This window comes from Ruditapes philippinarum, unplaced genomic scaffold (genome assembly GCF_026571515.1).
Source record: "Ruditapes philippinarum isolate M1 unplaced genomic scaffold, ASM2657151v2 ctg6245_1_1_1_1, whole genome shotgun sequence".
Classification (NCBI taxonomy): domain Eukaryota; kingdom Metazoa; phylum Mollusca; class Bivalvia; order Venerida; family Veneridae; genus Ruditapes; species Ruditapes philippinarum.
In genome coordinates, this window is record NW_026865657.1 from 24,976 (window position 1) to 52,195 (window position 27,220).

General features: G+C 32.1%; 1 protein-coding gene across 1 annotated transcript; it reads left to right on the plus strand.

Moving 5' to 3' along the window:
- On the plus strand, positions 1–21,757 carry LOC132729930 (rab GTPase-binding effector protein 1-like). Its single transcript, XM_060715765.1, is given in 21 exon segments — positions 1–167; positions 3,530–3,667; positions 6,383–6,565; positions 7,088–7,229; positions 8,223–8,337; positions 8,838–8,963; positions 9,485–9,583; positions 10,333–10,468; positions 11,128–11,233; positions 11,896–12,003; positions 12,898–13,196; positions 13,826–13,950; positions 14,340–14,414; positions 15,298–15,396; positions 15,719–15,757; positions 16,370–16,478; positions 17,317–17,487; positions 18,057–18,223; positions 18,950–19,066; positions 19,745–19,855; positions 20,357–21,757. Coding segments are annotated over 21 exon segments (2,673 nt in total). The 5' UTR covers positions 1–127; the 3' UTR covers positions 20,525–21,757.
- Positions 21,758–27,220: the final 5,463 nt, after the last annotated feature.

Sequence of the window (27,220 nt, forward strand, 5' to 3'; positions counted from 1 at the left end):
TCCAGATCGAAGATTTTCTGTCTTCACAATTGAAGAGTAAACAACGGAAGTAGATGGCTCGGAATAATTTTAGAAATCAACAAATATCCAATATTTTGATGTATTTATCTAATTAGATTTTGCCAAGATGGCAGATTCAGACGATTTTGGGCCCATGGAGTCTGCAGGTATGAAAACATGTTATGTCTGCTGGCAAAGTATGCAGAAAAGCTCAAAATGTTTGATGAATTTGTAACTCGAATAATCCAATCCAATTTCCATAAGACTAATAAGTTTAGAAGGCTAGGAATTCCTATGTTTACTTCTTAGAAAATGTATATTAGAGAAGGTTTATGAAAAATGCACACGCGATAGTCATAAATCTGTAAGCACTTAGGATGTGTTTTAAGCCAAGTCAAAGGAATGATTTGTTAATGTTATAAGATATGCAAGATCATGCACAATATTTCAGCAAAGACACTCAGACTCAGCCTTTGTTTATTCTCTATGGTAAGCTTGAACATTTTAACAAAAGTGTGTCATCTGTTTCAGTCATAAACTTGGTTAAATTCAAGTTCCATGTAAATTAAAAACAACAATTTTAGAGATAAAAAACAACACCCATTTAGTATTTACCATCAAGTCTTAAGTATGTGTGTCATGGCTCAGAAAGTGAAACAATGGCAACGTAAAGACAGAATCTCTACTTATGTTGGTTGGACAAGAATGGTTTTCTGACTAGGACTCGGCAATCTTTGCTTTATTGAGACTTGATAGTAACACGGACTTTAATTGACAACTGTTGATCAAAGATATAAAATTATCACCTCGTGTTATATCTGGTAATTACATGTACTGTACAGCGCGTGTATACATTAGTCTGATCACTATTGCGTGATAATGATCGTAAGCGTTATCGCTGATTGGCTTATCGCTTCACGGGTCGATGTGCATAGGACCGCCTACCTATAGACTGACACGTGCTGACGCATTTGTGTATTTGTGGTTGTAAACAATCGGTAATGTTTATGCGTCCCCAGGCAAAATTAAGCGTATGTGGAATCCTTGCTCTGAAATATTTGCGTCCAGCTGTAATAAACATGCGTACCGGGACGCCGAAATAAGCGTCCCCGAGAACCCTGCATTGTGATAAAATGTTAAAAAGTTTTTATTACAGTTAACAGGAATAGACCAAACTGGGGGCTGGGTCTTACTCCCAATTGTCTGTGTATTATGTACAGGTCATGTTCAATATAATCATCAGGTGACATATAATGCACTCGGGTACTTGATTCACTACCATTTTCTTGTATGCTTCAATAGTGTTTTGTTAGATGTCCTTTAGACAAGAACAAAGTAGGATCCTGCTTAGATCATTAAACTTGTCTGACAATTTTACAGAAATTATCATTTTTTTCAATCTTTTGGTCTGCTACTGAGATTTAATTCTGATGAGAAATTAATTTGGTGGGTGTAAACTGTATCCTAAGTCCCGTCCTTATAAAGCCTTCATAAATTTGTACAGTGCCCAACTACGGATCTCTGCTAATTTTATTCATATCTTAATATTGTAAAATTGTAAATGTTGTGGCTGCTGTCATAGTCATGTAGAATACTTGGAAACTATACATGCTGTCATAGAAATGAAGTTGAGCCCTTTTAAAATGGTGAAACTTTCAGATCCTCTGAGGGTTTTGCCTTTTAGTCGGCCACAAGCTTTGCCCACATTCCTTTTTTTCCTGGATCATTATAACCCACTTGCATGATACAGAGTAAGACTATTAAAATTCTGGAAGGTAGTCTAGATTTTAGAAATTGGATAAATTCAACAGAGTTATCCAATTTCCTGGAAGAATTTTTTCCCCAGTAAAGAATTATGGTTGTTGTAGGAGAAATTGTCAAAAATGTATCTGTTATGTACAAAAAGAAAATTAATCAGAAAAATTTAAAATGAGTATTTACATGTATCCTTTGAAATTGCCTACCTGCAATGTACATGTTTACTTATTTTCATGTAATTTTAGCTTCATATTTTTAGGGCATTATAAGATTCCATTATTTCGTGGTAAAAAGAAAACTAGAAATGTGTCATCATGCCACGGATGCCCCCGTATGCAACCAAAATTTCAGATGGTGCATTAATTATTTTTTTCATTTTAAGTTCAAAGCCCTTAAAACTTTTCAATGTTAACACAAACCAGTTTCATACAATGTTCAAGGCACTGAAATTATTCAGTCTTAACCTTTTAAAAATAGCATATTGCATATTTGTAGCCAAAATATTGGCTAAAAGTATGAGTGCTGAAACTGAAAGTTCAAAATTTTTCCAACATTCAGGAAAGATAAGTTTGTCTAAAATCATTGAACCACGACCAAATTCAAACTTAAACTGCTTATTCCTAAGATGTATCTATATTATTTTCAAAGTGAAAGGGACATAACTCTGCCAAAAAATCATCGAACCATGACCAAATTCCAACTTGACCTGCCCATTCCTTTGACATATCATTATGTCAAATTTAAGTTGAATATGAAACACTGTTGGGTAGATAATGAACAGAAACTGTAAATTTCATATTATTTTCAAAGTGAAAGGGGCATTACTCTGCCAAAAATCATTGAACCATGACCAAATTCGAACTTGGCCTGGGCATTCCAAAAACATATCCATATGTCAAATTTGAGTTGAATGTGTTGTACCATTGGGGAGATAATAAACGGAAACTGAAAATTTCATATTACTTTCAAAGTGAAAGGGGCATAACTCTGCCAAAAATCATTGAACCATGACCAAATTTAAACTTGACCTGCGCATTCCTTTGACGCATCCATATGTCAAGTTTGAGTTGATGTGTTGTACCTTTGGGGAGATAATGAACGGAAACTAAAAATTTCATATTATTTTCAAAGTAAAAGGGGCATAACTCTGACAAAAATCATCGAACCATGACGAAATTCGAACATGACCTGTATTTTCTCATGACAAATCCTTATGTCAAGTTTGAGTTGAATGTGTTGTACCGTTGGGGAGATAATGAACGGAAACTGAAAATTTCATATTATTTTCAAAGTAAAAGGGGCATAACTCTGCCAAAAATCATCGAACCATGACCAAATTCGAACTTGACCTGTATTTTCTCATGAAATATCCATATGTCAAGTTTGAGTTGAATGTGTTGTACCGTTAGGGAGATAATGAACGGAAACTGAAATTTCATATTATTTTCAAAGTAAAAGGGGCATAACTCTGCCAAAAATCATCGAACCATGACCAAATTCAAACTTGACCTGTATTTTCTCATGACATATCCATATGCCAAATTTGAGTTGAATGTGTGCAACTGTTCTTAAGATAATGAACGGAAACTGATGATGACGGAATGACAGAAGGATGGAAGGACGGAATGACGGAACAGGGTAACACTATATGCCCCGGCCATTACATGGCGGGGGCATAAAAAATACATGTAAATTTCCTCTGTTATGGTTATTATAATTATGTCTTGACTGTATTACATTCTGTGAACATGATTGGTTTATTTTTATTCAGATGATGTAGCTGTTTTGAAGTCGAGGGTAGAAGAGCTTGAGGATAGGGAAAGGAAACTTCTAAAACTGAAAGAAGAAAATGAAGCAGACTTTGGACAAAAACGTGCAAGATTCAGAGAACTGTTCATGCAAAAAGAAGGTTTGTTGATGTTGCTTCATTGTTTTAAACAGATGTTTCAATAAAGATCCTGTATGTTGTGATTAAAGTGGTAAACCACACAAAGTGAAATTATATATATGTATATAATTATGCAAATAAAACAATTTTCAAACATCGAAGAATATGTAAAATATGTACTGCAAATATTTGTGCATATTATATGTAATCATTAAATATATGCATTCATTTCTTATTGTAAAATTTGACTTAAACTTTAGAGAAAATAAATTTTTATTACCTCCTTTTATTTACATGAAATTCTAAATTTAAATTAAAATTTTAAATTTAATATCTTTATAAATAATGCTTTTGGAACCTACAATATTGATAAATCTTAATTTAAGCATCATATTTATGATTAAAAACCATAAAAAAGTTATGTTACAGGATCTTTAAGTATGAAAAAGGACATTTTTTAAAGTAGTATGCGATGGTATTTAAGCACTGAGGATATTTAAACAGCTATTTAATATAAAAAGTGTGGCCCTTTATTATACAAACAGTGAATTTTCATTGTCTTACTGAGAAAAATAATGTATGCATTTTGGTAAAGAGTGATAAAAAATCGAAATACATGTATTATGAAAACTTTTTTTGTAGTGCTGTCTTTTGCATGTTTTTTTTGTGTGTGTGTGTGTGTGTGTGTGTGTTTTTTCAAAGGGATCTTTCAATAGGTTTTAAAATATTTGCTGAGTTGACTAAACAGGGCTCTTTAATAAATTTTTATCAATAGATTAAAGTGATGATCTTGTGATTGACAGGGAAGTATGAAGTATTTTTATCAGTGTGTATATATTCACCATATCTCTAATCATGAGTGGTCTTTGATAAGTTTAATAAGTTTATCAAGACTGTAATAATGTACATTAATATATTATGTGTATTTTTTCAAAGATATGTAGCTCAACTTTGATCAAAGTTTAAGGTAACAAAATATAATGTCAGTATCTCCCCTACATTTGCTTCTTAACTTAAATGATTTAAATGATCATGGAATACATGTATAAGTATAATTTATATTGCTGATATTCTTTGAAAACAAGCCCCCCCCACCCCCCCCCCCAATAAAAAAAATAAAAACATGTAGTACCATTAATTTTGGGCTCAATGTCAATGACTCATCAAATTGCTTCTTTTGAGTACTATATAGATATATAAATTATATAAGTAATGTATCCAGTAAAAGGAAAATAATAAATGAAGGAAGGATGTGCATTAATGTTCAAAGTTTGTGTTTGTTTGTGCTGAAGGATAATATAAAGAAAAAGAGACCAAAACGTAATCCATTCATGTTATGCCATTTATCAATATACTGCTCAGTGTTAATATATCGCAATTGTTTTTTTTTCATTACATCAATGTTGTATATAAAGTGAACAGCTGTTATCTTAAATTAATTGAGATCTGTTTACATCATCAACATCATAAATTTTCAGGCAAAAAATCTTCAGTGAATGATGTACTTTAAATAACAAACATAAACATATTGTGGCATGCACTGAATGAAAGAAAGAGCATTGCAATGTACAAATGGCAATTCCAGATTACTCATTGTTCCGGGGTGTCCATGGCCAAGTGGTTAAGGTTGTTGACTTCAAACCACTTGCCCATCACCTCTGTGGGTTCGAATCCCAACAGGGACTTTGGATTCTTTCATGTGAGGAAGCTATCCAGCTAGCTAACAGAACGTCAGTTGTGCCCGTTGGTGCCTGAAATAATGCAAAGAAGGGCACCTGAGGTCTTCCTCCACCAGTAAAGCTGGAACATAACAATATGACCTATACTGTGTTGGTGTGAAGTAAAACCCAATCAAACAAACAAACTCATTGTTCTGACTAATTTTGACCATGAAATCCCTAAAAATCAAATTGTTCTTAAAGAAAGGTTTCAGATGAAAATCAGTAGATTAAACAGACAAGTAAATCAAAAAAAAAAAATTCTGGCTCTGTTTTGTCATTCAGATTTTTAATGAGGGGAAAAAGTTTGCTTTGTTTTTTTTTGAAAATTAAAGCAATACACTGTACATTATATGCAAGACGTAACTTTTAAGTTAAAAGAAAAGTTAGAAAACTGGATGATATTAAAGAAAATATCCATGGGAAGACTATTGTGCCTTTATGTAAGTAACATATAACAGGAAGTGATCAGAGTTGTGAATTATCATGTATATACTATATATACAATGTACATGTATACTATACATATATAAATGATTATTACTCATCCTTAGATCTATTTCAATTATTTTCCAAATTTAACCCATAACCTGCTGGGAATGAAAAGTGACCAGCCTTTGCTACCATTATAGAGCCAGGCCAGCCTACACATGCTTGCAATCTGACTAGACTATATTATTGGTGGCTCAATCTGTGTGTCGCTTCTACGGAGAAGTGGCAAAATATAGGGATCCCTTCACTGTCATCTCTCTGCCCGTCTCTCCGCAGGATCGAATAAGGATAGGGGGCCACCTAACTGTAAACAGCACAAAAGATAACAATAGAGTTCATTCTGGAACAATAGAATAAAGGACCATTGGTCCTCTATTAAACAAAAGAAAATAACAAAAGGAATGGCTTCTTATTCTATTTTGGCCGGACGTCCATCTGTCCGTCCATCACAAAACTTGTCAGAATTCAGCATTCAGCTGGTTAAAGGTTGATATATATAAATGAAAACCCGTGTTTAATTTTTCAGCTGAACTAAAAGCTGATAAAGATAGAGTGACAAAACTGGAACAAGAGTTAAAAGAGACAAAGTCCGAGCTGGAAGATATCAAGACAGCAGTGGCTGTGTCGGAGGCAAATAAAGAGGAGGAGATCGCTAAAGTACGCAGACAGTGTGAGCAGGAGATACAGACAATGCAGGCATTGTTGAAAGGTAATCAAAGATGACATTTCAGCCATTGAAGTCTTTCACAGATACATTTAAAGGCCCATTATGCCTCAGAATGCCTTAATTACTTAAGTTCTAGTACTAGAAATATTTGCAGACTACCAGGATAGTATAGTATAGATCAGTGTACTGTTTGTCACATGTCTCTGATTGTTTCTAAGTTTTTTTCTGCTTTGATCTTCATAGATGTATTTCTATAATTGACAGTGGACTTTTCATAATGCATTATGCCATATATGTTTTAGAATGAGTAAAAATCTTTCAGCTAGTTAAGATATTAATTAAATGGAATGATGGTGTAGTATTTAAGTACATGTACTCTGTCGTACATCTAAGGAAATTAATGGTTTTGAACTTTGCTTTGGGCAGAGACTTTTTTCCTCACATGTCACTAGTGCTGGAAGTAGAGCTAAGAGTGCTTCTTAAATGCTCAAACCTTTCATCATAATCAAGCAAGATTAAATATTTATTAATTTAATATAATTTTTTTTTTGCCATTTCAAACAGAGGCTGCGGAAGAGGCATCTAGCTCGACTGCGGCACAGTATGAATCAGAGAGAGCCAAACTAAAGGAGCTGAATGAAAATTACGAGGAGGAAATACAGTCAATACGCAGTCGACTGTCACAAGAAAGACAGCTTGACAAAGGGTAATTATACTTGTTATTAATTTCTGTAAAAAATGTTAATCTGTACTACCATATTATTTTTCAATTTATTGGTTTATAATGTAGACTGTTTGCTATTGGCTGTACAACCACATATCTTGTGTTCGTTTTGAACATACAGTTAGCACACAGTAGACTGTCTTAATGAACATGGCTTAATCAGATGTGTTTGTGCTTCTAGTACTTTTTATGGTTACAAATAAAATTGTGTTATTAAAAGTCCTGTTAGAAAGTTAAGATAGTATCATAAATATTTTGTCCTTTAATACATTGCTGATAAAGGAAGATAAAGAGATTAAGGCACTGAAGTTAAGTACTTCATAAGAATATTTAAAGTTGTAGTTGAATCCTACTTAAATAAGTAAATTTCCTGGACAGAACACAAACTGTATGTAGAACCCAAATAAGTTTTAATTACCAAGAAGATGCAATATTGAATATGATATGCATGTATTATTTGTGTACTATTAATAACCCATGAAATATTGAATAATACATTACAACCTGTGCAGAGTGGCCCTCTGTAGAACAACAGTTTCAGTTCTTCCCAAAGTTTAGACTGTACAATAAATTTAATATTTATAGAGAAATACATAATGTACCTTTCAGCATCAACCAAAATGTTTGTCTCCTAAAAGCTTTTACTCTGCAGAGGTTTTTTTGTACATATAAATTTTGTATGTCCTGTATGTAATTAAGTTTTAAAGCCAATAAATTTGAGCACCGGACCATTATTAGCCAGTTAGGACAAACTAGGCTAATTATGCAATGAAAGCAAAAAAAAAAAAAAAAAAAAAAAAAAAAAAACAAACAACTAAAAAGCAAGAACAACAAAGCCATAATGTAAACTAAGCTACAGTGTGTGTCAAGCCAATATGTCTGCCTTTGGCCTATTAGGAAAAAACCAATATGAATATAATCTAATTATACAATACAGTACATTACGTAACATTTTCATATTATATTTGTTCACAGGAAAGGTTTCCTATCGTCAGTTGCTGACATTGTTTCTAGAGGGACGGCATCATTGAATCCAGCTAGTTCTGATTCTAATACAGAAGCTGAATCTCTAGAGGAAGATATGAGAAAAGTATGTACATAAATAGTAGTATTTTAATAATTAATGGCAAGAAAAATGCAGACATAATATACATGTGTTATTGTAGGTAAAAGCAGTCTGTATTAAAATACTAGAAGGTATATACTATAAATCAAGAAAAGTACAAAAAATGTAATGGGAAGAAAATGCAGACAAAATATACATGTATCTTTGTAGGTAAAAACAGTCTATAGTTAGATAGTAGTAAAATTCTAGAAAGTATAGACAATAAATCAATTATATTGAAAAGGGCCTTTGAATTCCTTCATGTAAAGAAGCTATCTAGCTAGCTTACAGGTTGTCCATTATTTTACACTGTTGCTATAGAAAGTTCAGATGACAGGAGAAAGATGAGTATTTGCACATGAGTCTTGTCCAAAAGGTAAGGAAAGTGACCATTATATTAATCACTTCCATAAAATTGTAATTAATATATTTCTAGTGTTTCTTTTGTTCAATAATTTTTTATTTTAATTATTTATTTTTCACAGGCACAACAAGATGCTGAGATATTGAAATCTGTTGTTTTACCATTAGAGCAAGAGATTGAAAGTTTAAAACAGAAACTGAGAAAACAGACAGATAATGTTAGGTCTTTAGAGAAACAGAAACTGCAGGTAAATTGTTTTTATCTCATTCATATAATGTAATGTTTTATTGTAATTGCCATTCAGGCTATCACTTTGACTGTAAACTGGCTTCTAAATTTATCTGATTGAGGTAGCAGACATAGAACCCCTTTATTGCTGTTAATAAGAGTTAATTTGAGTCTGTGACTGAGTGGTTAATGTTGTTGACTTCAAATGACCTTCCTCTAAGGGATTATTTTTTTAAAAGCATTAAAGAAATTTATTCTAGAAAGTTATTTGTCATTATTCTGTTAAATAAACAAAAAGTAAAACTGGGTTTATCTAGCAAAATATACATATATAGATATTAAAGTAGAACACCACTTTTTTATGGTTTGAAAATTTAAGAAAATGAACTCCGAACATAAATACTGTGATGTTTCAAGGCACATAACTATTTCTTGAATGCTGTCACTTTTTTGTGAAATGTAAAAATTCTGTTTTCCATAAGTAATTGTAATATTCCACTATATTCTGTAATTACTGATACAAGGTGCAATGTTTTACAGTTACAGGAGAAACTTGTATCATTGCCGAATGAGTTACCGAGTCCGACCAAAACTACATCACTGCCTTCCTTGGATGATATAAAAGATCCGGAGGAAAAGGTATGACCCTTTGAAATTGTATGTTATGACCATAAACCCGAGTGCTGAAAGAGCTAATGTTGTATCTAAGATTTCCTAAAAACCGATTTAAGTGAATCATGAAACATACCATTGATAATAGATGTAACATGATTATAATAACCTTCAGCTGACTGTTGGTACATACCGACAAATCTGGCTTAAAAGCAGTAGTGAGGTTTTACTGAATTAAGTTTAACCAGTTACCTGAAAGCCTGGTATTTTTATTTGTACAGGCAGTAAGCACTTGGTTCTTTTTCATGCAAATTACATCCAACTTTTTTCATATAGATTACAAACAACTTAAGCTCAAAAAGGAATGTCAAAAACCAATATTATAACCCTTCACCTGCTGGAGCTGAAAGTAATTAGTGTTTGTTACTCTTAAATGAACTGGCCTTGCAATGTGACCAGGTACCTAACTGTTGACTGACTGACTGTACATTTTTATCTTGATACCCCTAAAATTGATAATGGACAGTTCCAAAAATTTGGAGCTGGGCAAGTCCATTTAATAAATTCAGTAGGTAAGTATTCTTTTAAGTGTTTTAAGTGTTGATATATCAACAAAATAAATTTTGAAAAAACATCAGATGCATAAAAAACTCCAGATAAATATAAATTCTCTAAAAATACAAAATAGATTTAAAAAATGAAAAAGGAAAAGAAGAAAAAGAAAACAGAATATAAAAATGACCTCTATGAGTGTATTGTTTTATTTATTCCACCAGATACAACAGTTAATGAAGTATTTAAAGGCTGAGAAAGCTTCTAGAACAGATCTAGAGATGTATGTAGCTGTTCTTAGTACACAGAAAAATGTTCTTCAAGATGACAATGATAAAACAAGAAATGAGCTGAAAGAAGGTATCGCATGCTTTATGTTTAATTTTGCTGGTTCAAACTGATTCTCTTAATTATATTCATGTTTGTTTACTTGTATGTTGTAGTAAGTATATGTCCAAAACATCAAAGAATATAAGCATTCAGGCTTTCATGGGCAATCTTAGGTTCTTAAACACTTCTTTATATATACATTTGGTAACATAAGTACATGTTACATACGTCTTTAATATCTAGGCATTTGGATAAATTTTTGCTGCTTTAAATTTGGAAAGCTCCATTCAGAATAGAGCAGCCAGCCCACATAGCTCATTTGGTTAGAGTGTAGGACTTTTAGTGTCAACATTATGGGTTCGATTCCCGGGCTGTGCCACAAAAATTTCATCTTTTGGATGAGACTTTAAATTGAGGTGTTATTAATGAGCGCATAAACACTTGGCATGCTAAAGTACCAGGATAAGCTTCTGGAATTGGGGCATCTTTATGTGTCATTATCTTGCACTAACCTCCAAAATCTAAAATGACTAATACTTTTCTGAAGGATTTGTCCATATAGGTAACTGGTGGCAGGTATAAATAAACTCAAATACACTCATAGAATAGATTCTTCGCTCATTTACTGATGTTATTGTTACAGTATGTACTTATACTGGTGAAGAAAGAGGTCACATAACCGTTTGAAGGGAATGGCGATGGCAACGATCATTCCTCGATCTCCAAAAGATTTGATGATGGACATGAGAAGAATGGAAAGTTTGCTGTCAGCAGAACAGCAGAGATTACTAGCAGGTAGATCGTCTATGCTTGTTGATCTATGCTTATTGCTTCATCTATGATATGTGGTTTCTATAAATTGACTATATGTCATATATTTGAAAAATTGTTATTTTGAAGAAAAAATGCACAGTACAGTAAACTTAGCTTATAATGATATTGAGGGGACCACACAATTTATAAGTTTGTATATGAGAAGTTACCAATATGATAACAAGTCTGGGACTGCAGCAAAAACTTCATTATAAGTATTATATTGTTATAAGCGATATTGTTATAAGTGGAGTTTACTGTAGTACTAGTAAGTACAAATGTAGGTGAAAATTTTACTTTCACATGAGATGACAACTCTTTGACATTTTTATAATGTGTAAAAAAAAGGTTGTAAATGAAAGTTATATGAATATCTTATTTGTTAGTGAGATATATCTATATTCAAAATATTAACTCACATAAAACAATGTATATATCTTGAACTACAGTAAGTGATGAGGGGTAAGTGCATATAAATTTGCTTTTGTTCATCTTGTTCTGCTGTTGCACAGTCCATCCATAGACTGGCAAAACATTGGAATGAGTAGGAATCAATGCCCCTATTGGCACATTTCTAGGTTTTTCAAATTTAAACTTTATAAGCATGATGTTATGAGTAAGAATCATTGTATTATATTCAATAGAACAACAGAAGAAAGATCTGGAGAGAGAGGCTCAACAGAAGAAGGTGAAGATTTGGAAGAATTGAGATTTAAAACAAGAGAAAGAACAAGAGCTTCTAAAGAATACAGGTCTGTGTGTTACCCAACCTTTAGTCATTGAGATAGACTTTAGATCTTTTCTTTTTTCCAACAATGAACTGGTATAGTTACTTTAGTACTTAGTGTTGCTTCATCTTTAGCTTCACTATTTGAAAATAGAGGGAGCTACTTAGCAGGTCCTCTGCTTCACAAATGGTTAAGTTTTTGTGTGTGCAAGTTATTGGTATCTCCAAAAACTACTGAAGGAATGGATAGAAACTTCATACGTTAATTTGAGAACATTATAATAGGTCCTGTCCAAGGCTCGTAACTCTCACATGCATTTTTGAATAAATTATGGTCCTTTTTTAAATTACAAAATTCTTCATTATCCAGGCTCTTGTTTTACTATCAAGCACTGAGAATAGTCGAGCATGTTGTCCTACCCACAAACAGCTCTTGTTTTCCTCTTAAAATGTTTATATCATATTTTAAGGTCATGCAAAGTTTAAACAAATTCTATTACACAGTTTCCATTCTGCTATATGTATATATGCAACCCTATTATATGCCTTTAGTTCTAATTTGGTTTGAATGAAAAAGTGTTACTTGCTTTTCAGAAGGGGCTAAACAGGTTGAAGAAAGTACAAAAGTAAGTATTTGTTAACATATTACAAACATAGAGCAGTTATAACATAGGCAAGCAGGACTGTTTGCCGACTTTGAAAATTACCATATAAAATTACCTTTATTGAAGTCTTAGTTAGTATTGTGACAAATGATTAAATAACTACGACATTTACACCTTAATTTTACTTCTTGCCCAAAAACTAAGCCATTTGATAATGTTTTAGCACATTTTCTACTTAACCGCCTTTATTTACAAATTTAGAAATGAAGTTAAAGAAGATTTCTTTTTCCTTTCATTTTTGCAGAAATTTGAAGAAAACAAGAGCTAAGACTTTCAGACAGATTATTCAGTGACAAAAGTGCGTCAAATACTTCGATAAATTCTGTTGGATCTATAGACTCGTTGAACTTTGACGACAGTCTCGCTGAAACGTCGTTAAAAAAATCTCTCTCGAATTCCGAGATAAACTCTTTATCAGAGCAGGAATTCCTGCGATAGTGGATTACATGAGACTCAGTCGTTGAGCGAGTGGATAATTTAACTATAAGGATTTCTCCGGAGAAAGTGATAAATTTACCTTCCCTCACTGATGCACAAGTCAGAGCTATAACAGGTTGGATTTTAAAACGAGTTTTATTTTTATTTTTATTGTTAACATAGATTGACTCTTTACCCTATTGCTACATGTTTTAGTGTGCATGCAACCAGTGCAGATCCAGATTAGCCTGCACATCCATGCAGTCTGACCAGGATCTGCACTGGTCGCTTTTATATTCATGAAAATATTTCTGAGTGAAAATCCTGCGTGAATGTGGAGGTAGATCTGAGTCTGCAATGGTCACATATGGATAATACACGTATCTATGGAGTAAAGGGTTAAATGGTGGTCTACACTGTTTAGATATACTCAGCCCTTCAATTATTTTTTTGCACTTACTCACATGTGTATTTTACTTTATCCAGCATAGGCGTTGAGAGATCAGAGAATCTCCTGTAACTCACTCAAAGTCTTGACACCCAGCATTCATTGTCCAGAATGACAGAATAAATGTGATTTGTGATAACTTTATCAAGTCTTTCTTTCAGCGAATTCAATGTTTATGCACTTACATCAGTACTGTATCTGGTAAACTATTTCTTTTTCCACATTTCTCATTGAAAAAATTGTTGACGAAGTCTGTCTTGCATGATTATACATAAATTCAGCTAAGAATTAGTTAAAGTATATTTATGTTATTGCAGCTCCTACACCAGAAAATGAGGCGAGAAAAAGTTTAATAGCCAGTGCCAAATCTAAAACAGATAGTATATCACTGCAAGGCAAACGTTTAGTTAGTGATAAAGAATGGCGATTAATGCAAGAACAGGTAAATCTTTACTTCTTCTTTTCTGTATGTGTGTTTTCATAGGATTACAATAAGTGTATGTGTCATAGGAGTGTTTAATTTCTGTGTGGAAACTAGAAAGTAAGCATGGTACAGAGTACATCTAATGATTGAGCAAAGGGAGAGAATTTTTTATGCTCTCTGTGATTTGTAATAAAGTGAAAAAGTTTTAAATACAGATTTGAAATGTATATATAAACCGTCTGAGTTTACTTAGCATGTTTTTAATTTTGAATTAAAAATGTCGAAACCTTTTGTTTAACATCGTTTTGGCAATGCTCAAAAATTTAAATTACGACAAGTTCTGATATACAGAATCGGTCAAGAATGGTTTAATTTACTTGGTGTTTAAGAAAATTTTCTATTTTTAGCTGCGAGCAGCTCGAGTGAAAAGCTTGGCAGGCCGTACTGTGATATGTGCAATAATTACGAAGCTCAACTACAAGGTGTACAAGATGAACTGAAAAGAAGAGCGAGCCTAAAACTGCGGGTCCTTCGTGAACGCGAGTCAAATGCAGAAAAACAGACCATAAACAGTCAGAAAAATTATATAACTTAAGAGCTGGAAGAAAAAATTAAAAAAGACGCTGCTTCAGATAACAGATGAACAGGTTAAGAAATCATGTATTATATTAAACCTTGTTAAACTTCTTAATAAACATAACATTATTATTTTATTAGTCTTAAGCACATTAACAGCTCATCGACATATTACATATAATATGAACACGTATTTTGTAGCATGCGTAAATTTATTATCATATTTACAGAAATAGACAAGAAAAAACACATACATTATACACAAAACAGCTACACACAATAATAATCAACAGTGAGAATTCATATACCTTTAATATCATTAATACAATTTTATGCAACATCGCTTTTGTGACTTCATGAAAAATGGTATTGCACAAATGGCATGAATTTTGACGTGACATCATTTGTGTTATAAATTGTAAAATTGCGCTAAATGTTAGCGTTTCTCTATAGGCGCATGAATGAAAAAATGGTTCTTTTTCACTTTTAACCGTCTTTATTTTGGGAATGTGATAAATAGAATTTTAAATATGTGTAAGTTCATTACTGAATTTATTGAACTCATTGAATAGAATTATATTATGGTCACCAGAGACTTGCATAATATAATTTTATTCATCTCGTTCAATAAATTCAGTATTATACTTACACTCATTCAATATCCTCTATGTGTATATAGTAGAAAAATAAGCATATTATCATTTTAATAGTATATGATATTCAGATAATTTAAAGGCCATATTAGATATAGGAAATTATAGATAAATTCTCTCTGTTTTTGTACAACAGATTGGAAGTTTAGTGAACAAAGTGAAGGAATGTGAGAAATATATGTCAGAACTGAGGCAGCAACATAATTCCGCGCAGGTAGAACTTCAAGAAAGTTTGGTAAGTTTGTTTAATGTTCCATTCTGGTTTGACGTAGAATTTGATAAAGGAATATGTACTAGTTTCATCTGAATTGTCATTAAAATTATGTATGAGACCAAAAAATGAATACTAATTTAGTGAATATACATCAAAATGATTTCTGTTGTTAAAAATGACAAATACTGTATTGTTTTGTACCATAATTTCAAAAGTCACTTAAAAGTGACCCTTTATTTCTGTAGAGGTTTTGTGTTATAAATGACAGTAATGTAAGTCTTATTGAAGTACAAGTTCATTACACAGTACTTATATTAAAGTATGATGTATTTGTCTATTTCAGAGAAGTCTTTCATCAGAAAGGACAGAGGTCCAAAAAGAGGTAAGTCTACATTACTTGTGAACAGTAAACACAAGAGGTGTTTCAGTCAAATGCAGAAAGCTTAGATCATTCTATTTTGCTGCATAAGCTGTTATATAATGTCAATAAAAATGACAAAATATTTGTGCATAAAAGTAATGTTAGACACCATGTGAAACATTTTCCTTGAACATTCTAAATAAAATTCTAAATTTAAATTCTTTTTAATGTCACTTAAAATATCTTAAAATTAGTTTTAAATGCAAGACAGACTTAAACTAGTCAAACTATCCAAATTTTTAAAATGTTTTTCAGACAAATATACTTCTTCAATATAAACTATCTTTGTGGCACCTCTCTGTTTTAAAACCCCTTTGGGCATCAACATGTATACATGTCAAGGAGCAATTTATCTGGTCAATGCCAAGACGGTGGTTCTACATGAGTGCTTAGTCAGGTACTTGCTTGTGACTGACATAATTTTAAGTAGGGGCATCTTAGGTCTTCCTCCACCAGTAAAGCTGGTTAAGTCGCCATATGGCCTATAGGGTGTTGGTGCGACTTAAACCAACAAATACAAACATTAAATCATACAATGATAATGTTCTCTGCATATCTTGAAGTAAATTACAGGTAAAGATAGATTTTACCATGGTAAGTTATCCACATTCCAGTTTATTACTTTCTGCTACTAAGAACTGTTCAAATGGATCTGATGGAAATTCTTTGTTGTATTCCAGCTGTAAGTTCTTTATAACACGGTTTGTTGAATCTTGCCAAGAAAATTTGTTTAATTTTTCAGTTTGTTAATTAAAAAAAGAGAAGATTCTTACAAGGAACTTTTTAAACATGCAGGGCAACTGCAGAATGAAGATATCAATCTACCAAACAATCTGGACGTAAGTTAATATATTTAAGATATATACTATATTTTGATGATTTCTTAATTCATTAAGATATTAAGTTTACAACATTCTTCTTTTTGTTTTTGATGGTTTATTGGCAATAATTAAAGAACCCCGTAATCTCTATTTCTGACTTTAGCTCAAAGCCTTTAGTGCTGGGGATGTATTGCCCAAGGTTTTTAGTCATGTGTTTTTTAATTAATGTCTAACACATTTTATCCCAGTAGGTCACAGGGATAAATAACCTGCATTACACCTTTAGATTTGTTTTTTTATGGAGGATATTCACGTATATCTACTTAATAAATATCTTTTGTTAATTTAAGGATATTCACTTATACTGTCTTTATAAATATCTTGTGAATTGAAAGGTATTCACTTATTTTGCTTTATAAATATTTTTTGTGAATTGAAGGATGTTCACTTATACATGTATATACTTTATAAATAACTGTGAATTGAAGGATATTCATTTATTTTTGCTTTATAAATATCTTTTGTTAATTAAAGGATATTCACATATATCTGCTTTGAAAATATCTTTTGTTGATTGAAGGATATTCACTCATATCTGCTATAAAAATATCTTTTTGCATCTGCTTGATATGTATGGTATTTTTATTTTTCTTTTGGGGGGATTTCTTCTTCTCATATAAAAGTTTTTGTCTATTTAAGGTATAAATTACTGCGCAAAAAGTTATGAAAAATCATTCAACAAAGGGTTGAAAAAGGCAACAGGATCTCTAAAGAGTCAGATAATTTCCTCAAAGATGGGTTTTGTATCCGAGCAAAAGAAGCCCCGATGGAAAAACCCTCAAAGAGATCTTTCATTACAAAAAAGATTAGGTTAGTTTGTTATATAAGCTTTTGCAGTGTATTTTTTGTCAGATAGCTATGGGAAAAGGAGACAAACCTTAGAAATGTTGGTTTGGGTTGTGCTTAATAAGCGATAAAAAAACTTTAAAGTGTAAATTCATTAAAATCTTTCATTGGAGCATAGTCACTGGCTTGTCCTTTTGTCCATCATTTGTGACACATAGTGTTACCTTTTGATATATTGACTAAAATGTTTGAATTTTGGGTATTAAGGAATCTTACATTGACTTCAACCCTTTCATGTTGTTTCAGGTTGGTAGTTTCTAAATTAATGCCCTTATAACTAAAGATAGGTATTCCTACCTTTCCCCTTGTAGTTTCTTATCTAAACTATTAGAATGAAAGCTTTTCCATGAGTAAGAGCCCTGAAGAAAAATCCCCTGTAAGTGTCTGTCAATTCCAAAATTTTTACTGTGATAAACTTAAAACTGATAATGGACTGTTCTAAAATGGAAATTTGGCAAGTCCATTAAATTTCAACATGTCCAGTGATATAGCTCAAAATGAGCATTGTATTTCATGGATGATTTGTTTTCTAGCCATACAAGACAGTATAAAGTCAGAGTTTGATAGAGAGGCTGCAGTGCGTGCACAGGCCGAGGCCAAGCTACGTGAGATGGACAAAGCATTAAAAAGTCAGCAGGCACAAGCGAAGCAGCTAATTGGTGGATTAAAAAAACAATTAGAGGAGCAGTCCAATGCAAGGGTATGTCATATTTCACAAAGATTTTATGAATGGATCGGTCCTATAGCAGCTTGTCTTAAGATGGACAGAAAAAAATTGAGGGCATTGCTGACATAGTGGTTAAGACTTTCAATAATTTGCCCCTTACCACTGTGAGTTCAAATCCAGGCATTACCCTTGGTTTTTATGGTGAAGCTGTCATGCTGTCATATGACTACATGTTAGTTCTTCTCAAGTGCCTGCATGTGCCTGACAAAAATGCACAGAGTAACAAATTCTTATAGCCTTAAAGCTGAAGAGTAAACACAATTCTTTAATAGTGAACCTAAATGGGAGGCAGAAATGAGCTTTAGATATTTAAAAGATATCATAGTCGAGATAAGAAATAACAAAATGGTATGCTAGTTTTATTTTAGTCGATGTTTTAATATAAAAATTCCTTTTAATTTTGAGCGTCTTGCATCAATTTTCAGCTCAAAGCCTAAAGTACTTTCTTGTTTTCTCTAGCATAATGTTGTTATTTAAAAATGAGTTTTTAGGGAATAAAAATTTGTGGTTTCTTTTTTTTTTTTTTTTTTTTTTTTGGAGTAGTTATGGGAAGACAACCTTAATATGAAAAAGAAAAATTAATGGACAATTATAAGAATGCTTAAGTAAATTCTTCTTTGAGTTTTCAGAGGAGAAAAAAGTTGGAAATGTTAAACAGTTCAATGATGAAAATTACATGTGAAAATGCTATGTTTTCAGATTCAACTAGAAAACGAAGTTCATTCACTCAAAGTAAAAACACAGTCATTACAAACAGAGCTTGATAATAGTGAAATTGTACAAAGAGATTTTGTAAAGCTTTCACAGTCACTTCAGGTAACTTTGTTCTATCTGTGAGATATAATCGATAACATTCACTGTATATCATTCACAGAATATCACTCATTGTCTTACACTCACTGAATAATTTTATTGTGAATTTGCTTACTTCTATTTGCCTAATGTGTTATTAGCTATAGGTTTATAATCATATTTTCATAATCACAGTTTTCAGTGTGTTATGACCAGTTATGTGTCAATGTGCCATTAAACTCATACTAACAAACAAACAATTTACTCATTGTATATATTTTTAACTGGATATCACCTTTATAACTCAATTTACTTCACAAACTAAATAACACCCACCATTTAGGTATCGCTATAAAAATTGAAATTATTCATGAAATAAATTTTTTAAAAATCTTTAAAGGTAAATTGGATTTCTTGAGATGGCAGTCTACTTATAGAATGTGTAGGGTTCTACTGAAGAACATGTATGTGTCTTAAACTTACCAATTGGTGGGATCAAGTTTAACTATGAAAATTTAATAGTGTCATTGTGATGAAGAAAAATATTAAACAATATTACGGCTTAGTAATAAACCATGTGTACTTAATAATTTTTGTTCAGCCTTCAAACGATCAAAAGTTAGCTTCAAATATATAGAGAGGAAGTTATTATTTTAAACACCAACAATAACAATGAATAATTATGGTGTTTTTATTGGACAGATCCAGTTAGAAGAAATTAGAAAATCAGAAACTGAGGTACGCTGGCAGAATGAAGAGGACTATGATGACTGTCATTCTTGTAAACAAGCATTCTCTGTAACCAAAAGAAAGGTAATATTACACACAAGCTTTATATGTAACCAAAAGTAAAGTATTAACACACAAGCGTTTTATGTCACCGAAAGAAAAGTACCTAGCTACAAGATTTCTGTGTAACCAAAAGAAAAGTAACTAGCTACAAGAACTTTCTGTACCCAAGAAAAAGGTAAATTGGTACAGAAATTTTGTGTAACAAAAGAAAAGTTATAACCAATTAAAACATTATTTGTTACGAAGAGAAACCTGTAACAATCATTCTGTAAGCATTTAAAAGAAAGCCAACTATCAGAACCCCTAAGATAGGTGGCTATCAACAAGCTGAAAAAATTTAACTTCTGTTTTATTATATGTAACAGGACAATTATTTGCCTATTTTAATGGATTTCTTTGCACTCAACTTCCATAAAAAATGACTTTTGAAGTTAAAAAGTTGCGCAAAATTAAAGATTTATATTGTGAAATTAAAAATTTAGGAAATGTTATTTCTTTATACTTATCTTTTCTTTTTTTCAGCATCACTGCAGACATTGTGGTCGAATATTTTGTTCAGATTGTATAACAAAGACTGTAAATAGCGGGCCGAAGATGCGGCCAGCCAAAGTTTGTGACGTCTGCCACACTATACTGGTTGCAGACGCCATGCCGTACTTCAGCACTGAACCACCCCATACTCCAGATTGAGACAGCACTTGAAGCCTCGTTCTGGGGGACCATACAGTTTGAAGTTGTTCATGAATTTTAAAGATACCCTTCAGTCTATTTTACCCAGTCTCCAATAATGAACTGTTCCATGTAATAAATTGGGCAAGTCCATCATTTGTGAATTGAAATGTTTATTGTAACAATAATTGATCTTTTGGGAGTGATTGTCAAATATCCATAAAGTTGTTTAGACTAAGTTATTTTTTGTAGAAAATATTTTGGCTTTAACTTAATTGTAAGGAAAGTGAGTTAAATCTCCAGATTTGACCCATCAGGCATTGGGTTATATTAATGAGATAAAAAAAGCATTTCCTTATGAAAAAAACAATTTATGGTTCTTCCTTTGTTATAATGGAGTTAAGGTTTTATTGTTGTTATTTTTTTTTTAATTTTGTTGACTTTGTATTATTAAAGAGGGTTTTGTTTATTTTGGCTTCGCTTTTAAGCCAATTCTCTAGCTCAAGTCAAAATGCCATTTTTTTATTCATGCAGCATTAGTTTAAACTGTATGATTTTACTCCCTTTAACAAGGTCAAACAAGTGCATGGAAACTGTTTATCATTGCGTATATTTCACCCATTTCCTGTATGCTTTAGTTGTCTCCCTTGGAAGTTTTCTATTTATAGGAAGGCAGAAGACAGAATTTGGAAGACAATGGCATTTTAACTTAACTGAAAAATTATCATTTCTGGGTGTTAGGTTAAGGGATATTTCACATTTGGCTGTCACTTTCTTAAGAATAATAGTAAGACGGTTCAATTTATATTATGTCATAGGTTTTTAATTGAGATCCCATTAATAATATTTGATAGTTTATGAAAGCCTGTTCTAATTAATATTCTAACTTGACAATGCATTGCTGAAGAATGACCAGCATTTTAAAGTACATTTTGACACATAAGAGCAAAACAAGACCAAATTGGCTTAATAATGAAGCAGCAATTTCCTTTTAAATCAGAATTGTCAATTTTCTGTCTTAAATTATTTTTTTAGCTCCAACTTGATTTTCTATAAATATTGTCTTTAAGGCCCTTGTGTGTTGATTTCAGTCATCTCTGGCTCATGCATTTCCTCATAAAGCCCAACAGTTTACTTATTTATATTTCCAGTTAGCAATTAGAGGCCATATTTATTAAGGTTGTAGACATGGACGTGTTCTTCCTTTTCACATTGATTCAAATATTGTTTTTTAATAATTATTTATTATATAAGGTTTTATTACCCTTCCAGATTTTTTCCGCCTTTTTGATTGGATATTGATCACCCGTAAGAAATTGATATAACCGAGCCAGACGGGTAATATACACACTAAATTTCCCCGTTTGGTACCCAACGTTGTCAACAACATGCGCTGAGGTGATGCGCGTACGGTTCGATTTTACGCAGTGTAAAATCCAATTAAAAAGCACATTTTAACTGACAAATGATCAATATTTACCAAAGTAGAGTAATGATACATATTACCATCAGTATCGAAAACAAATATGACCTTGTGAAAGCTTGATATTAATTACAAAAAAAGTGCGTTCAATAGTCTACTCCTTTTCTCTTGTTTACTTTCGTAAGGTACGGGAAAAAACGTCATGTATTTATGTGACGTCATGTTGTGACGGAGAGGTATCCTAAAGGGAATCTTATTTCGACGTTTCATTTGAAACAGCAATGATTTTTTAAAAAATCGTCTAAACTCGGCAGGGGAAGGGTAATAAAATTATTATTTTGGTTTTGGAGTGATATATGTGGATATATTACCTGCCAAGATAAAATATCACCCTCGCCTAACGGCTCGGGTGATATAAAATCTTAACAGGTAATATATCCACATATATCACTCCAAAACCAAAATAACATATATTACACTTGTGTCATATTTTTTTTCTCAAAATCAGTTATACTGCACGCTGGTATATCTGCTAAATTACTTTTAACTATTTGTAAGTAAAACCTTTGGCACTGTGACTAGCATGTTGGAGTACAGTGATAGAAATTACAGTTGAATACCCAATTCCGACATGATTAAAAAAACTGGTGTTACTGTTGAGAGAGCTTGTTTTTTTTTCTGAATTTTGGTATTGTCTCTTGGTGCATGAACTCCTGAGACTTCATGCAGGTATCCTAATTAGCTTACTACATATTGTGTCTTTGTTACAGTCTTTGTAGAACAAACGTACTGCAAATTCAGATATTTTTGTTCGGCCAAAATTTTGCAAAATCATCATTTTGAATCTAACTATTCGAAAATTTCTACTTTTAGTCCTGTTAATTAAATACATATATGATACATAGGGGACATGTATTTTTGCAAAAATCTTCAGTTTGTGAAATTAGCTAAATCTAATGCCTGTTGAAAATTTCTGATTTTACTGAAGGCTGAATAAGAACCCTTTTAATTATGCATTTTTTCTAGATGTGACATTATAAAAAGAACATTAATTATTGTGTTATAGCTTATCTGTTAGAAAACATTGTTTTGAATATGGATTTTTAAAAAAAAAATCTCCTTAGCTTTCATTTATTTTTTTGTCATATTAACTGTAGAAATGCATAGAATGATAGAATATTTTAAGATGGAAAGATTAGCAGAACTAGGTTAGAAGAATTAGAATAAATTAGTTTTTTGTGTGTTTTCTAGTCATAATTTGAAATAGAAGTTCATAGTAAGTTAAAATTATGTTGGCTTATCTGAACAGTATGGTTCTTAATTTATTATATTAGATAGTATTGCATGGAATTTTAAATGAAATCTTCATCGTTTATGAATATTTTCATTAGTTTATTTTCATCTCTTGTATTGCCATGAAAAACTGGAACAAAAAGTTATAAGCCTTTGCAACCATTATAAAGCCAGGCCAGTTTTCACATCTGCCCTTATAAATAGCTCCAGACGTCCGTTGCATTTTCCTTGTCCGAAGCATAACTTGAAAACTAATGGTTGGAATTCAATTTAACTACATACAATGGTCAAGCACATTGAGAGGAAGTGCAGTGCATAATAACCATAACTCTATCTTGACTAATTACAGAGTTATTGCCCTTTGTTAATTTTCCTTGTCCGGGGCATAACTTGAAAACTACTGGTTGGAATTCAAAACAACTTCATACAATTGTCAAACACAATAAGGGGAAGTGCAGTGCACAAGAACCATAACTCTATCTAAAGTAATTACAGAGTTATTGCCCTTTGTTGCTTTTCCATTGCTTTTTTTTTTGTTCGTTGCATTTTCCTTGTCCGGAGCATAACTTGAAGACTAATGGTTGGAATTCAATATAACTACATACAATGGTCAAGCACATTGAGAGGAAGTGCAGTGCGTAAGAAACATAACTCTATCTTGACTAATTACAGAGTTATTGCCCTTTGTTACTTTTCCTTGTCAGTGGCATAACTTGAAAACTACTGGTTGGAATTCAAAACAACTTCATACAATGTTCAAACACAATAAGGGGAAGTGCAGTGCACAAGAACCATAACTCTATCTAAAGTAATTACAGAGTTATTGCCCTTTGTTGCTTTTCAATTGCCTTCTTTTTTTTGTCCGGAGCATAACTTGAAGACTAATGGTTGGAATTCAATATAACTACATACAATGGTCAAGCACATTGAGAGGAAGTGCAGTGCATAAGAACCATAACTCTATCTAAAGTAATTACAGAGTTATTGCCCTTTGTTGCTTTTCAATTGCCTTCTTTTTTTGTCCGAAGCATAACTTGAAAACTAATGGTTGGAATTCAATTTAACTACATACAATGGTCAAGCACATTGAGAGGAAGTGCAGTGCATAATAACCATAACTCTATCTTGACTTATTACAGAGTTACTGCCCTTTGTTTCTTTTCCTTGTCCAGAGCATGACTTTAAAACTACTGGTTGGAATTCAAAACAACTTCATACAATGGTCAAGCACAATAAGGGGAAGTGCAGTGCACAAGAACCATAACTCCATCTTGACTAATTACAGAGTTATTGCCCTTTGTTACTTTTCCATTGCTTTCTTTTGTCCGGACCATAACTTGAAGACTTATTGTTGGAATTCATTATAACTTCATACAATGGTCAAGCACATTGAGAGGAAGTGCAGTGCATAAGAACCATAACTCCATCTTGACTAATTACAGAGTTACTGCCCTTTGTTACTTTTTCCTTGTCCAGAGCATGACTTGAAAACTACTGGTTGGAATTCAAAACAACTTCATACAATGGTCAAGCACAATAAAGGGAAGTGCAGTGCACAAGAACCATAACTCCATCTTGACTAATTACAGAGTTATTGCCCTTTGTTTACTTTTCCTTGTCCAGAGCATAACTTGAAAACTACTGTTTGGAATTCAGTACAACTTCATACAGTTGTCAAGGACATTCAAAGGAAGTGCAGTGCAAAAGAGCCATAACTCCATTTTGACAAAATACAGAGTTACTGCCTTTGATACTTTTCCTTGTCCGGAGCATAACTTAAAACGTACTGGTTGGAGTTCAAAACAACTTCATACAATGGGTCAAGCACAATAAGAGGAAGTGCAGTGCACAAGAACTATAACTCTATCTTCAGTATTTATAGTGTTTGCCCTTTGTTCTTTTTCTTTGTCTTTCTGGACTTATTACAGAGTATTTCAATTAAACTTCATCAATGGCCAACCACATTGAAAGGAAATGCAACATACATGAACCACAATTATCTTTAATTGCCCACAACCATAACTCTTTGTTTCAATTCTTTTACAAGGTATTCTGTTACTAGTAACATCCTCATTTCCGAAGCAGACTTGTGGGGGTATTAATCACATTTAGTGATAGTTCTAGTTAAATTACTTGAAATTCTTAGTTTGAAACAATACAGAATTGTTTTTCCAACAGAATATAAAAGCTGAAGGCTGTTTAAATGGACATTTTCCATCTTTCAGTCTGGACATAAAGGGCACAAGTGTGCTGGCTGATCTTTGTTTTGATTGGTCACATAGGTAGAATCTGTTTCCACCAGTAGGCTAAGGCTTCTTCAAATTCAAAAGTTAAGATGGTTTATTTTCGAAAAGCATTTATTAAAGGTACTATTGTTTATACAGTATAATACTGAGTATTATAAAAATTCAATTTTAATGCTGGTAGATATATACTGAAGTTTTTAAATATTGATTATGGTGTAAAAATAGTGCTTTGTTTTTTGAAACCAGTTTTAAATTTATAAATCATGTTTGCAAAAAGGTTGAATTTTACTCATTAGATATGTATTAGTTATTTGTTTTATACTCTTTTTAGATAATGGTTAAATGATAAAGTATATATCTACAAATGTATGTAGCTATGATTTGTTAGTGGCTGTTTGTGAATGATAGGATTAAGTTTTGATAAAATCCCCTTAGACTCAAGATACTTTATACTGAGGGGGATTTTGTTCTCTTTGAAAAACAAATCAATCCTTTAGGGGATTTTTTAAACCTTTCAAGAATGTTTGTCCACTAGACAATTTTTTTTAGGATTAGAGTATAGTCTATATTATTTATTAAAATAATTGTGATAATCTTAAGATCTGGTTATTTGTGGTGCATTGTTCAGTTTGTTTGTTGTTGCTTTTTTTTGCAAGTGTAGGAAATGTTTGGTTTTAATAATGTGATAAAAGGAAAAGTTTCTTAAAATATATTGTATTGCAGTGTTCAATTTCTACAAATGACATGAATTTGTGTTTTGTAACTTTAACAAGTTTGTTGGGTTTCAAGTCGTACAGATACTTTAAGGTCTTATGGCTGGCTACTATACAAAACAACTGGTGGAGGAACATATCAGAAGTCCCTCCATGCATTATTTCATTCACAAGCACACACCTGAGTAAAAATAATACCAAATCGTGTTGAAAAAATGAAAATTTTGTTCTAATTAATAGAAATGTTGTCAGTTATAAAAGTCAAAGTGTAAGGACTTTCTGTCCACACAAAAATATTACCTTTACCAGTAATTTAGTAAAATATAAGATATGCAGGAATAGTCCTTAACTGTTGGTAACAGAAATATATGATGATAGGAGTAATATTTGATCATGTTTCGCATTAGCCACACAAAGTTGTCAATTTGATTGTGATCATATATTATATACTTTTCTAGACTTTTAATAAATTTTCTTAGGGTTTGATTTTATGAAAATTTGGTTGCTTATCAAATGACAAGCCTTTATTTAAGAAATGTAATAAAATGATAAAATTTATTACATATTTAATTGTTTTGATACACAGTGCCAAGATACAGTGTTTTTTGACAGGCAGCCAAAACCACACAAAAATACTCACAAAAAGTTGTGCTATACTTAATGTTCCATCAAAACAAGTATTTATACATGTATACTACTGTCATCCCCTGTGATATTACTAATTATTACATGCTTTTCGGTGGTTTATAGAAATATTTCAGTGATATAAAACTGGTAATTTCACTGTTTGAAACAGTGAAATTACCATTTTGATAATTTCACTGTTTTGAATTTAAGCCCCTTACGTTGTTTCAGTGAAATACCAGCGTGCACAGAACTGGGTACCAACTTAATGACGTGACGTCGTAAATGACGTCACGTTGTATTATTATTTGGCGCGCTTTTCATTCAGTATTAGGTTTAATGTCTTTTTAAAACGTTTCTTTGCATATAATAAAAAGAAAATTTGTTTAGTTTAGTGTAAGATCGAAATATATTTCAC